This window comes from Cavia porcellus, unplaced genomic scaffold, assembly GCF_034190915.1.
Source record: "Cavia porcellus strain 051 isolate PalLab524CR breed Dunkin Hartley unplaced genomic scaffold, mCavPor4.1 scaffold_30, whole genome shotgun sequence".
NCBI classification, from domain to species: Eukaryota; Metazoa; Chordata; class Mammalia; order Rodentia; family Caviidae; genus Cavia; species Cavia porcellus.
Genome location: NW_026947513.1, coordinates 37,666,071 through 37,679,175, shown reverse-complemented (window position 1 = coordinate 37,679,175; position 13,105 = coordinate 37,666,071). Strand labels below are relative to the sequence as shown.

Below are 13,105 nucleotides of genomic sequence, written 5' to 3'. Positions count from 1 at the left end.
TCCACAGTGGTTGTACCAGTCTGCACTCCATTGGTGGGCTCTTTAGTGTTTATTTATAACAGGACCCAGTTTTAGAAATTCTGATTTATGGGGCTGGGGATTTAGCTCAGAGGCATAAGCACCTGCCTTGCAAGCAGGCAATCGTGAGTTCGATCCCTGGTACCGATAAAAAAAGAAAAAGACCAAAAAAAAAAAGAAAGAAAAGAAATTCTGATTTATTCATTGTGGATGATTCCTGTTTTTTCATTTTTATTTTGATACTGGAGATCAAACTCACAACCTTGCGCTTGCCAGACAGGCACTTAATGCCGCAGAGATATGTTCCCTACCCCTATTTTTATTTTTTTTAAGGCACTCAAGGTTGATTATAATGAAGCTAACATCAGAAAAGAGACAGAGTTAGTTGTCTTCTTGACCCTCACAAGATCAGTTGAAAATCAGGGTAATTTTGATCATCCTTTTTTCAAAGCAAGTAAATAAAATATAACACTGAATTACTGTGTTTTTCAAAGGTCAAGAATTAGTCTTTACTTCTAATTCTTGACTATTTCAATGTGAACATTAGAAAGCAAATAACATCACTAGTTAATGAGTCATTTTCCATTTAGGCAATTAATATCTACACAGATCAAAACTGTAAATACTAATTTAAAAAATTCCGATTAAAGTGAAATAGCATAACAAATACTTAAAATTTTAAATAAAAGACTAAGCTTAAAAACAAAATCATTTCATTTCAGTTTGCATTTCTCCTGTTTGTCTTCATGAACAAAAATCAGTGGAATTTTGTTGTCTTCAGTTACAACAGATTGGTGGAAATTAACACTGTATATATAAAGACTCCCTAAGAATGCGATACATTGTCTTTTAAAAGTACAGTATATGTCATCTCTAGTATACATTCTAATTCTTAGTTACACTTCTGGTTTCTTACACGAAATATGAAATAGGAAGAAACTGCTAACATGGGAAGGGGCATTTGGGAGAAGGGTGATGAGGGAAGAGAAAGAAAACAAGACAGGAAAAATGGAAAAGAAAGCTTGTGTAAGTAAGGAGCAAGAAGGATTGAATGAGGATAGGGAATGGGGGAAAGAGAAATTGAAACGCCATATACAGGTGCAAAAGCCCTAAGAGGAAACTGACCATTATGCATATTTGAAATGTACCTAATTATATCCTTCAACAACAACAAAAAAGGAGTACAAAGTACAGCCTAAGGGCATATATTTTAGTAAACTGTATCATTTCTTACCAACACTTAAACATAATTGTTAATTTTTCGTATGTGGCCTGAGGTTGTATATAAATATCATACACATGTTCTTTACATCTTATAAAAATAAAGCAAGAATATAAAAGTGGAACATGTTAGTAAGTTCTTTGCAAGCTAGAAATATAACGATAATTAGTATTTTGGAGATTTAGATATGTCTTGTATGCAGACATTGTAGTTACCTGTAAGAACATATTTATAGGAAATTTAATTGTTTCCATTCTTCAAAAATTTTTGTTTACTATGATTGTTTTGAGCTTTGATAAATTTAACATATATAGCATCAATAATATGGACAGAATATTTTATTTCATGTTTGTGTAAAATTTCCAGAACAACTAATGTCTTTAAATTTTTTGGATATTTATATTAACTACAACTGTGACTGGGATTAAATATTAGATGAACTCTCTCAGAGACATTACAAATTAGATATATTTTACTCAGAGAAAATTTTGACAATAAACATTTTAGAGTACCAATATTGTAAAGAAACAAATCACTATTACAGAATATTCCTAATTGCAATTGACAGATTATTTCTTTACATATACCAAAATTAATTTAATCATTTCTAGTAAGTATTTTCTAGTGTGTAGTACATAGTGCTTCTCAACAAAATGCCAACAAGCCCTTGTTTAATAATAAGCAATTACCCCAATTATATGCATGTGTTTTTCATGTTACATGATTATTACATTATACTATCTTCCTTTAGGTTGTGTAGATATTGTTTGCAGGACTGCCCTTGGACACCAAATCAAGGGGTGCAAATCTTTTCTGTAACATGATGGAGTATTTGGACTTAACATAGTCACATCCTTCAGTATACTTTAAATTTCAAAATTTCTTATAGTATCTAATACAAGTGTAAATGTTACATAAATAACCCTGTATTGTGTTGTTTAAGAAGTCGTAACAACAAAAAGCCTGCCCATATTCTGTACACGCATGTTCCTCAAGTATTTACTGTCTGCATTTGTTGCAACTTAGAGATAGGACAACCCACAACTTCTGGAAAATAAAACCCAGCTAGAAAATAATTAACCTTCAAGACAGACCAAAAGTGCCAGCCCCGCTGGGCCATCCTCGCCCCGACTGCTTGTCAGAGTGGCCACCAAGCAAGAGAATAGTGATGGCAAATTTCCCCCTTGATAAAATTCCGGGACATCTAGAAAGTCTACGCTCTCTCCCATAACTTAATATCTAGTAAATAAAAATAATTTCTTAGGGAGCAAAATCCCTGACAACAGGCACACAAAAGGTGCTGAAATCCTGCTGAAATCCTGCCTTCGTCCTGGCTGGAGCTGCCCCAGGAGCACTGCATGACTGCAGTGCAGAACCCAAGACTCATACCCAGCCTGACACACACCAAGGCAGGTATAGGACAAGAGTCCTGGGCGATGGTTACACCTTTTATGAATTAAAAACACGTTAGAGTCTTTTGGTCAACAGTTGCTAGAGCCAAATGGATATTTAATATCAGCAGACAGAACATTATGCTAAAATAAAGAGGCTCCACAGTACAGGCAGAATTCTTCCAAAGTGTTCGCCTCAACTTCTCTTTATCTAAAGGCTAGTTGCAGACATTTAGGGGAGATATTTTGATAGAATTATTTTATCATAAATTTTAAAGACAATATCGGAAGAGTCACAATTCCAGCATTTCAATTATATAAAATACTCAATAATATTCAATGATATTAAAAGTTTTGTGCAGTATTTCATACATTTAGTCTCATCATTATTATGTTACCAGTGTATTATTCTCCACTATCCTTTGGGGCTTCAGAGACGAATAATTTAGGCAGCACAGTCTGTACATACTTCTTTTGGAGATTTGCCATTCATTCTCTGAAGTCTTATAGTTTAAAAACATCTGTTTACTCTCATATCTCTAAGATATGCAAACTAAAAGCCATCTTTTACTATTGTACACAAGTTGATGAATGAAGATTTATAAAATTATGTATTAGAGCATGGATAAAATTGTGTAAAGATTGAATTATGAAAAAATATGTGCATGAAAACCAAGAAAACTGCTATCTTATACAAAGACATCGCAAAGAGCCAATTGCATATATTAGAGTGAAACTTGAAATAATGTGATCTAGAATCATATTGATATCTAAATATTATTAATACAATTAACAGGGCAAATAGAGTCCATTTAGTATTAACTCAGAATACATTGATGAATTTTCTGGATGAGGATTTTAAGTGTGCCCACCACACAGTACGTAAAACTGTATCTTGGTGTTTAAAGATGAGAAGCACTATACACAGCTAACTTGTTTAAAGTCATAGAATTACTAAGTGACAGAACCAGGATCCGATAATCAGGCCTCATTTTCTTGATATTTCCCTTTCCCTTCTGTCTTATCTGTATATATCTAAATATCTCTGCACAGCCTTCTCTGCAGACCTGGGGCAGGGGTGGTGTTGCTTCCAGGACTGTGTTCTTTCTGTGTATGTCTTACTCACTGGCTGGTAAAACAGAGTTTGCATAACTTTGAGATTTACTTTTTTCAACATTTCTTTCAAATATCTGCTTTCTTATTATTTACGAATAGGGACACATTAATTTCTTTTCAACTTACTACGTAAGTCATGCAATATAACATGGTTACAAAAGAAATACAAGGAACTTCGGACTGAAGGATGTTTCAGAAGCCACCTGACCTGTGACTATGTGATCTGATGCTCGGTAGCCTCGACAGGAGACCAAGTCCTGCCCTTTGCTACCATGGGGAGGATTAAATAAGGCGATGTGAAGTGTCATACGGTAGACATGCAAGGGCTGCCGATTTCCTTCCACTGTCTTTGCAAAAAAAAAAAAAAAAAAAAATTGTGAAAACATTTTCAACACTGAATTAAGGCATCTGCATTAGATTTATTCAGGTGATATTTATAGTCATTTTATTGATATTCAGAGTTTATTGATATTCCTTGATGCCCCAGAATGGTGATTCTACATCTGCCTTGTGATTCAGTACTTAGAAATATATCATGTACCCGTCAGTGAAATGAATAACAGCACATTGCAGCAAAGACCACAAACTCTCCTTCGGACAGAGGTCCCGATGACCTGTCACACTCTCCAATTTGAAACGAGGATAAGTAAGCCAAGACAGCAGATAGAAGACTAAACTTGGTTACATCTTATCAATGCCAAACTTGAAGGGAAAGCAGTACATTCTTAATCACGTGTCCTGTCTTCTGGTAAAGAACAAACAACCTACTGACCATTTCAGGTGGCAACCGGTCTCTGAAAATATAATATAAATAAGATTTCATATGTATGTTCAATGTACGGAGGGAGGTGGCGGAGTGGGAAGATCACGGGTGTGGGAAATACATTTTAGGAGTTCCTGTTTCACGTACTATCCTGCGATCTGAACCATCATCCCCAAATCAAATTTTGGTAGCCCCGTATAATAACAGTAACTACATCACTTATTGTTTACTGATTATTTATTGAGGTTTGTAGCTCATATGATTTTACATGTGATTGTACAGAGCATTTTGTTTTTTAAAAATAAAAAAGATGAGAAGGTTGTACAAGGAAAAAAAAATCCAAAAGCTTGTAACCTGGTAGCTGTTTTTGATAAGAATAATGCCATGTGGGAATAATGACAATCCTAAGAGACCAGAGCTTCAGCAGCTCTGTTTTTCGTTTCTGAATGTGATTTTTCTTTTATCAGTAAGAAATAGCTAAATTAGTTGTTAGTTTATTAAGTGAACTACTGTTTTTTCAAAAGATATCTTGATTTAATGTTTGGCAAGGGGAATACGATATGGAAGAACTTTCAAATTTTCTGTCCACTTCCAATGCATTCACAGAGGTCAAATGGAGGGAAATCAGCTCGATTCTACAAATCTTGATTTTATGGTTCACAGCAAAGATCAGTGTTAGAACACACAAACAAATGAGGCTTATTTATAAACGAACACATTTTAATTATCTACAGCTGTTTCAAAACACATCACTTTTTTTTTCTCAAGAATGGTAAAGAAAATCTGCACTTTCAAATGAGGTGTGAAACCCAACTTTAAATGCCTTTTTCTCATCTTTCTTGATTTAAAATGTCATTCAAAACACCAGTCAGGGTGAGAACTTGAAATTCAAAAATATCCTGGAAACTAGGCAGTTACCAGCAGACAGGAACACTGCATTCTAACTGCCAATGTTCGAGATCTTTACCTACTATTAAGGGTTGTGAGGGTTGTTAATATACTAATTTTGTCAAACATCTTTTTAATATCAATCAATACATTTCATGTTGGAGTCAGGTTTGTTTTGCTTGCTTTTAACTTTAAGAAGAATCAGAGGACTTTTAAAACTTTGAGAGCTATTTTAAGTTAGTATTTTTAAAAGTATTTCTTTTCAATGTAGTTTGACTTTTTTTCTTTCTTGGGCCATTGAGACAAACTTAGCCCCTTTAAATGTAAAATCCTGATTCCTGATTTTGGATAAAAATTTTACTAACTTCTTCCTTAGATCAAAGAGAGTAGCATTATGAATGACAATGCTTAAAGTAGATCCTTAGAATTTTGTCTTCTTTCAAGTTCTTCCCTTTAGCATTCTAGAATGAGAGAAGCATTGGGATATTTTTAGATGCATTTACATTATGGAGTAGTTTGAAATCCCCTGTGTACAACTGTCTGCAGAATTTTGTGAATTGACTACAATAATTAGAGGACTTGAGTATAATAATTTCAGTGGTGTAGTTATTTGTTCATTCTAAATGAATTATTTTATAACATGAATATTGCCTAGCTATGAATTATTTGCACAATGTACATAACTCCAATATAGTATTAATTTAATGTTTATTAGAAAGATTCATAATAAAGCTCTAAAAGGTACAAAGCTACTAGAAGCATTCACTGTGTTGGTGTACAGTAGTCATCGGATTAGAGAGAGTGAAGGTGATTTGAGGCAAAATAGTTATATTTTAGAAACATTTACAAAATATTGATATTCTTTTAAGACAAGGATAGCTAGACAAGACATATCTAAGAAGTGCTAAAAGTGTTTACTGTTTTCTTGGAATATTAACAGGATGAAATTATAATATGGGAGTCTGCAATTTTACTTTTTTGAACAAATTAGTAGTGTTTGGTACAGTGTTAAAGAGTTTTATCACATAAATGATTGTTTTTTCACAATAACATTTTCTCTCTAATTCAAATTTAGGGCTTTCGCCTCAGCATAAATTTGCCAACTTGGTTCTGTTCGTCTGTTCATATTGTTAATTGAAAAGACTTATTTTATCACAACACAGGCTTTGTTCATGCACACTTTTCTCTGACTTCTCTAGATAAATCAGTTTCTATAAAGCTTTGAAATACTCCAGTGGGATTCAAATTATCAAGTAAGTAAAACAAAGCAACTACTAAGAGACAGAAAGAAACATTGAAATATACTTGAAATCATGACATTTGAACAGTAATTTAAAGGTGATCGACGTTAAAGAAATGCTGATTTTTTAATTCTTTAGAAAAGGACTAGCAATGACTGCATCAAGTGAAACTATGCAAAACTACTTAAACATTTTGCAATAATTATAAAAATGCCATTTCTTCTGAAATCTTTAATCAACATCAATCAGAAGGCAAGTAAGTACAGAGGTGAAAGCTAAATTGATTTCCCCTAGAGAGTGGACACACAAGCCAGGTAAATTAGCATATAGGAAAGGCATCTTTTATGGTCCAACAAGAAAAGAAGCAGCTAACAATACTTTTGACTTCTGCTAGCTGCAAGTGAAAATGTAAATGCCTAATATTTTTCAAAGGGATTAAGACAAACGTATTTGCTGGTTACAAGAATGAATTTCCTGTTGGGACTTACTGAATCTATTCCAACATTTCAAAACAGGTTCATATATGGAATTTATAATCTGTTTTACTGTACAGATTCTTTGCTTTTGTGCCTATGTCATCTTTTCCATGTGTAGAAATCAAACATCAGGCACAAAGTAAAACTGAGAAATACATAATATTTATTTATGTGATGAATTACATTACTAAACATTAACTAATTAAATCTTAATATCTTGACCTACAAAAAGACTAGGAGATACATACATGTTATTATTTTATCTCAATATTTTTGTTAGAGGACATTCATGCCAATATCTTTATATATGCTTAATACCACATGAGATTTTGAATTTTTCTTCCCACTCTCTAAACTGAAAGTGATGTGCATTTATTTTTAATTGTTTTCAAAAATATTCTAATTAGATTTGTTTTTCCAAAATATTTGAGTTAGTACTTTAATTCAGTATACTTTAATTCAATATTGATGGGCAACTTCAAAAAACCAAGTATTCATTAATAGGGGCTAAATGTAGTTTAGTCCACAATCCATCATCAGGCAACCAAGAACTATTTTTGTTGTTGTTGTTGTTTTTGGTCTATACATTAATAGAAGGCCAGCCACATATATTTTCAGTTTCCATCCTTAAGTAAACTAGTCAGTGGATTTGAACATGTGTAAGAAAAAGCCGAAGGTATTGTCTAAAAATAGTGATATGGATCCTTTATAAACTTTGCCTATTTTTTGTATATTTAATTCCATTTCATGAAAAGATTTATCACATCATAAGTAAATTAAAGTTTAAATTTTTTTTACTCTGTTAATGCTCTTAAATTATAGTGGGAATCTTAAAATACAGATGCAAAATTGTGTTTTACCGTCATCATGAACTTTTTTGTATGGGATGTTAAGGGTATTTCTATCATCTGTTTTGTTTTACACTTTTTTTTCTAATTGTTTACATTTCAAAATAATGGCTCTTGCTTCTGTTTTTGGTACCATTATAAATATTTTAGCTTACTATATTACTTCTACTCTGTCCAATTTTAACAGAGTAGAAAGAAAGACGGATGCTCATAAGGTTTAATTGAAATTTCAACCTAGTTCTCCACAAAATTTGGATTTTTTTTGTAAATTTTGTCAGTTGCAAACAAAGGCAACAAGACTTCAGAATCAATTAACATGATGTCTATCTGCTAGAGTCTTGACAAAATATTCTGACCTAGACTTCAGAAAAAAATGTGAAAGATTATACAATTTTCTTTTATGAGGTCCAATAATTGGTATGTTTCAGAGGTATCATTTTCCCTTCTAGTAGGTTGCATATGCTCATATATGCTGTGTCTGCTGGATGTAAATTTACTTTTTAATGGAAATTAGATAAATATACATAAATATGTTGGTAAATATTTCATGAATGTCAGAAGGCATCGAAAAACTGGAGTCAAACAAAAGGTACTACAAAGAAGAAAAAATTAAAATTATTAACACATTAGCAGAGTTACATGGAAAGGCATGTGGGGGAAAAAACTCAAATTTGGGAATTCAGCTCTTGCTAGTAATACCAGGACTAAATGGATATATGTTACATATATACAAATTTATGTTGAAAGTATGCACCATTAACTACTAAATCTACTGTTTTGTTTTCATTAGAGTAACACAACCTTTGAAAGAACAATCTCTCCCTGGAAAAATCTTTGGGATCTTAATTTCCTCTGAAAACATACCAATTATGGCATGAAAGGTCAAAAATCTCCCCCTTCCACTTGAGTAAGAGCTTGGCAGTAGTTAATAGTACTGAAAGGTCTTCTGCACCGATTTACATATTCAAGTGATCTTTCCTTTACTTGGTTTGTGTAGAGCTGGGGCAGCCTCTTAGAACATTCCATACAATGAAACTCAAAAGATCACAGGCAGGGAGGTAGCAATGTCTGAAAATCAGCAAGCTGAACTGAGGTAGTTTCCCCACTGTTTGTGAAACTATCTTCTTACTGAAAAATTTGCTGCTCATCAAATCAGACATAATCCACAGACAGCGTGTGTGTTCTGGATATTTCTTAAACATGTTTCTTGCCAGGTGCCAACATACCACACTGTGGCATAAGGAAACATAATTACTGCTAAAGCTTGTGGTTCTCGTCCAACTTTAAAAAACATATGAACTTTAAAAAAATACAAATGACTAAAAAGGAACGGAGTGTAAAAAATTTGGAGATGATGTAAAGATTAAGATACACTCTAGCTAGAACAAATTTCATCATATATTTTCAAATTATGTATGTATTATATGTGGCCATTCTCTAAGATACTGTTTCTCATTTCAATGTAGATATTCATTATAGACTGAGATGTGTGTAAATTTTTGAAAAAACAAAGTCTCAAGATATACTAGAAGAAAAGTTGTAAATTGGCAAGTTTACTTTTAGCTTTGTCTTAAAAGGAGCCTCATGCTTGGACACTGCTGACAGAAAGTCTGCAATAACTGGAGATCTAGAGAAATTCTCTATTTCCTCTTTATATACACCAGCAACAAAAACCTAGCACAAAAGCTGTGTTACACTGTCCTTTACAACAGGCTTTCTTTTTAGCACGATTTTTGCGGCTGATAGTCAACTGGGTGAATTTAAATATTTCCTTTTTCCACCATAATGAAATGTTAAAAAGAGGGAATAATATACTCCTTCCTAAATACATGATATTTAAATATTCAGTTGAACCTGGCTTTTAAAACAAACATACCTACTATAGCTGATATATATATATATATATATATATATATATATATATATCATAGTAACCTATAAGTTAACCTGCTTGATAATAATTTATGCATTTTGCTTAAACCAATATAAACATTTCCATTCTATTTTTTCTAGTGTACGTTGTTTGTAAAAATTGCTTCATTTTGTGCTTAGTTTATTCATTGCGTCAGAATTATTATTTTTTTTTTTGCATGGGTCATGTGGGTTGTAGGCAATTAGCAAATATACTGAAAATGGAAAGAAAGACGAGAAAAGTGAAAATAATATAGTACATACATCAATACAATATCTTCTAAATCTCAATCAGTTGTTTATTGGTTGGCAAACAAGTTTCACTTTTACAACAAATATTAGTAATGAGGTCATCCATCTTTGTGACCATACAAAATGGATCGTAAATTTTAAAAAAAAGTGTATGTGCTGCTAATTTACCACTTGTATTCCTACATACTTAAAATCCTGTCAAATAAATAGTTTTCTTGTTAATAAGCAGAAGCTTTTTTAAAACTGCTTAAAATAATTTGTGTTCCAATTTGCACTACAAGGGAGAGAATTCCGTCCAAACATTGGTAGGACAGGTACCCACGTGGGGTTGAGACTAAGCATTCATCACTTTAAAGCCTATGGGATATCATTTTTCACATGCAAAGGCCTCTTCAGCTCTACAGACCTCCGGAGTCATAGCTACCGTCTTGGTGATGAACTGCTCGCCAAATAAGCTTTGCCTTACAACAGAGGCGCCCTGTAAACATAACAGTCCGTCCTGCTCTAATTTAAAAAAAAAAAAAAAAATGCTATTTGACATATTCTGGCTGGGTAAAGATATATAGTGAGGGAAGGAAGTCTAATTTTATTTATTTTATTTTATTTTTTGTAAAAAATAATTTGTTTGCATTACTAGAAAATGATTCTTATAAAGTGATAGTTTTATTTATTCATTCATTTATTTTTTGCCAAGTGAAATTTTAAAGGAAAAAAAAAAGGTAAAAAGAAAAAAGAAAAGAAAAAGAAAATGAAAGGAAGGAACCTTTGCTCTTTTCCTGGTAGACAAATTTGCAAGACTAGCACGAAAAAAAAATTTTTTTCCCACTACATTAACAGGACTCAAATTCTGCAGAACAGAAAGCAGACTATGTGTGCAATGCTAGTATCTGTACATTACATAGAAATTGTTCAATGTTTTTCTGCCATTAGTTTTATCATCAGTTAATACAGCAAGTCATAAAATATGCATTTAGCATATAATTCTAGAATTCCCCTCCACTTCGTTATTGATCCTGCTGTTGGGCGATCCACAGTGACTCCTGCCGTGCGTGACCGTAAACCACTGCGGGCTGCAGTTTCGCTTTGCTCTGGGCGTGCCCGCAGCGCTCCGAGCTGCACGCGGCCCTGGACCCGTCTCAGGCCGTCCTGCTGTCCACTCGGGAGCTGCTAATTCTAGTGACAGAGCATCAGAGAGGGCGGAACCACCACGGCAGAGCTCCGCGAGGCCACAGGGGCGCGCGCTCTTCGGGTCTCCTTCATTAGCATAATGAAGTCTCCCTCCCCTCCGAGGGGGCAAGGGCAAAAAAGATGGGGCTCAAGGGAACCCCAGCAGTTATCTCTCCCCTGGGCTGACCTCAAAAATCCCAATTTAAAAAAAAAAAAAAAAGGAAGGCAAGAAAGGAAGAAAGAAAAAAGAATGGAAAGAAAATAATAATAATAATTAATAATAATTAAGTCTCAGAGTTCCTGTCTTCGCAGCACGCCAGCGGGAAGGTCGGGGTGCACCGGGTCACGCCGCGTCCTCAGAGGCTGGTGACCAGGTGGGCCGGGGGCGCCCGCGCGCCCGCGCTGCCGTCCGGGGAGGCGCCGTCCTTGCCGGGGGGCGCGATGAAGCCGTCGCTGCTGCCGCGCCCCAGCGGGTAGTAGGCGTGCAGCGGGGCGCCGTGCGCGCGGGCGCCCAGGTTGGGCATGCTCTTGTAGTACGCGTCCTCGGCGGCGGCGGCGGCGGCGTCCGCGCCCCGGGCGGCGGGGGGCTCGGGGTGCGCGCGCGCGGGGCCGCCGTCCCCCGAGGAGGGCGCCCCCGCCAGGGCCGGCAGGCTGGTGCAGAGCGGGTCCCTGGCGGGCGAGGGCAGCTCCTCCGTGTGCTCGTTGCTCAGCAGGGGGAAGAAGCTCTCGCTGTGGTCCTGGGGGAGCCGCCTCCGCGAGAAGTGGTGTGGCTGGTGGTTCTCCGCGGGGTACACGCGCGGCGGCAGCAGGGGCGCGTCCGACTCCTCGTGGATGAGCTCCAGCCCCAGGCCCTCCTCGTGGGTGAAGGACGTGGCGTCGTCCAGGACGATGCTGTCGTCTTCGCCCCCTCCGCCCAGGTTGTTGACCAGCTTGTTCATCAGATTCCGGTTCTGCTCGCTGGAGCGCTCGTGGTTGTTCAGGTAGGAAGGGATATAGTTGGACGTGAGTTCCTTCAGAATCTTTTTCTCTAGGGCGGTCTCGTTATGGGTATAGCCTCGGTCTATGATTTGCACACAGTTGCTCAGGTACTCGCCACCGGCGATGCTGTAACTATTGCCATGGTTACCATTCAGTGGTAGAGTATCCATGACACTTGTATCCCTGGCATTGTTCAGAAGCCCCTCTGAAAAAGATGACAAGACACTATGACATGGATATCCAGTAGGCCATGGGACACACACGCATACACACACAGAAGCAAACACATTCATCGACTATGAAGTATGTACATGTTGCTAGTACTCTAGGTATTAAATCTTTGGAGAGAAACAAAAATACTATTAAATCTGTAGGCAAATATCCATATCTATGTTATGATCATTGGACAACTGATTGGAATTTTACAAATGGAAGCAAAATATCTAAAATAAATCTTGAAGTCTCAAAAGCCTATCCATTATCGATTGTCAATTTCATACAAATGTCTGTAGTTACTTGGTTATAATTTGAGCAAAATAGTACAAAATGTTGGTGTAGTCATTCATAGCTTTCAATATATACGTATGAAAGTTAATTAAATACTGTATCTCATTGCTTTAATTTTACATGGTTAATTAAAAAGCTATAACATTAACATAATTTATGTGGGTAATTTGAATAGGCAGGTCAAGTAAAACAAATACTCTAATAAATTGTTATATAATTTTGTGAAATTAAAAATAATCCCTACAAAAAAAAACCAAGAGGATTAGGCTAAATTTGGCAAAATAATGTAGTCATGAAATAATGCTTCGTCCAATAAATGCCAGATCA

The 13,105-nt window shown here is 35.6% G+C and overlaps 1 protein-coding gene across 41 annotated transcripts in view; it reads right to left on the bottom strand.

Annotated features, from left to right (window-relative positions):
* Adgrl3 (adhesion G protein-coupled receptor L3) overlaps positions 1-13,105 on the bottom strand; it is a 798,686-nt gene that overhangs the window by 22,098 nt on the left and 763,483 nt on the right. For 28 of the 41 annotated variants that reach the window (XM_063240357.1, XM_063240358.1, XM_063240348.1 and 25 more), the window contains one exon: positions 6,090-12,476. The exons of 1 other annotated variant lie outside the window; for it this stretch is intronic. In XM_063240357.1, coding sequence (XP_063096427.1) covers positions 11,650-12,476 — 827 coding nt within the window. In that variant the 3' untranslated portion in view covers positions 6,090-11,649. Of the gene's footprint in view, positions 1-6,089; positions 12,477-13,105 lie in introns of those variants that run through there. 12 more of the 41 variants (XM_063240380.1, XM_063240374.1, XM_063240381.1 and 9 more) reach the window with 1 other exon arrangement.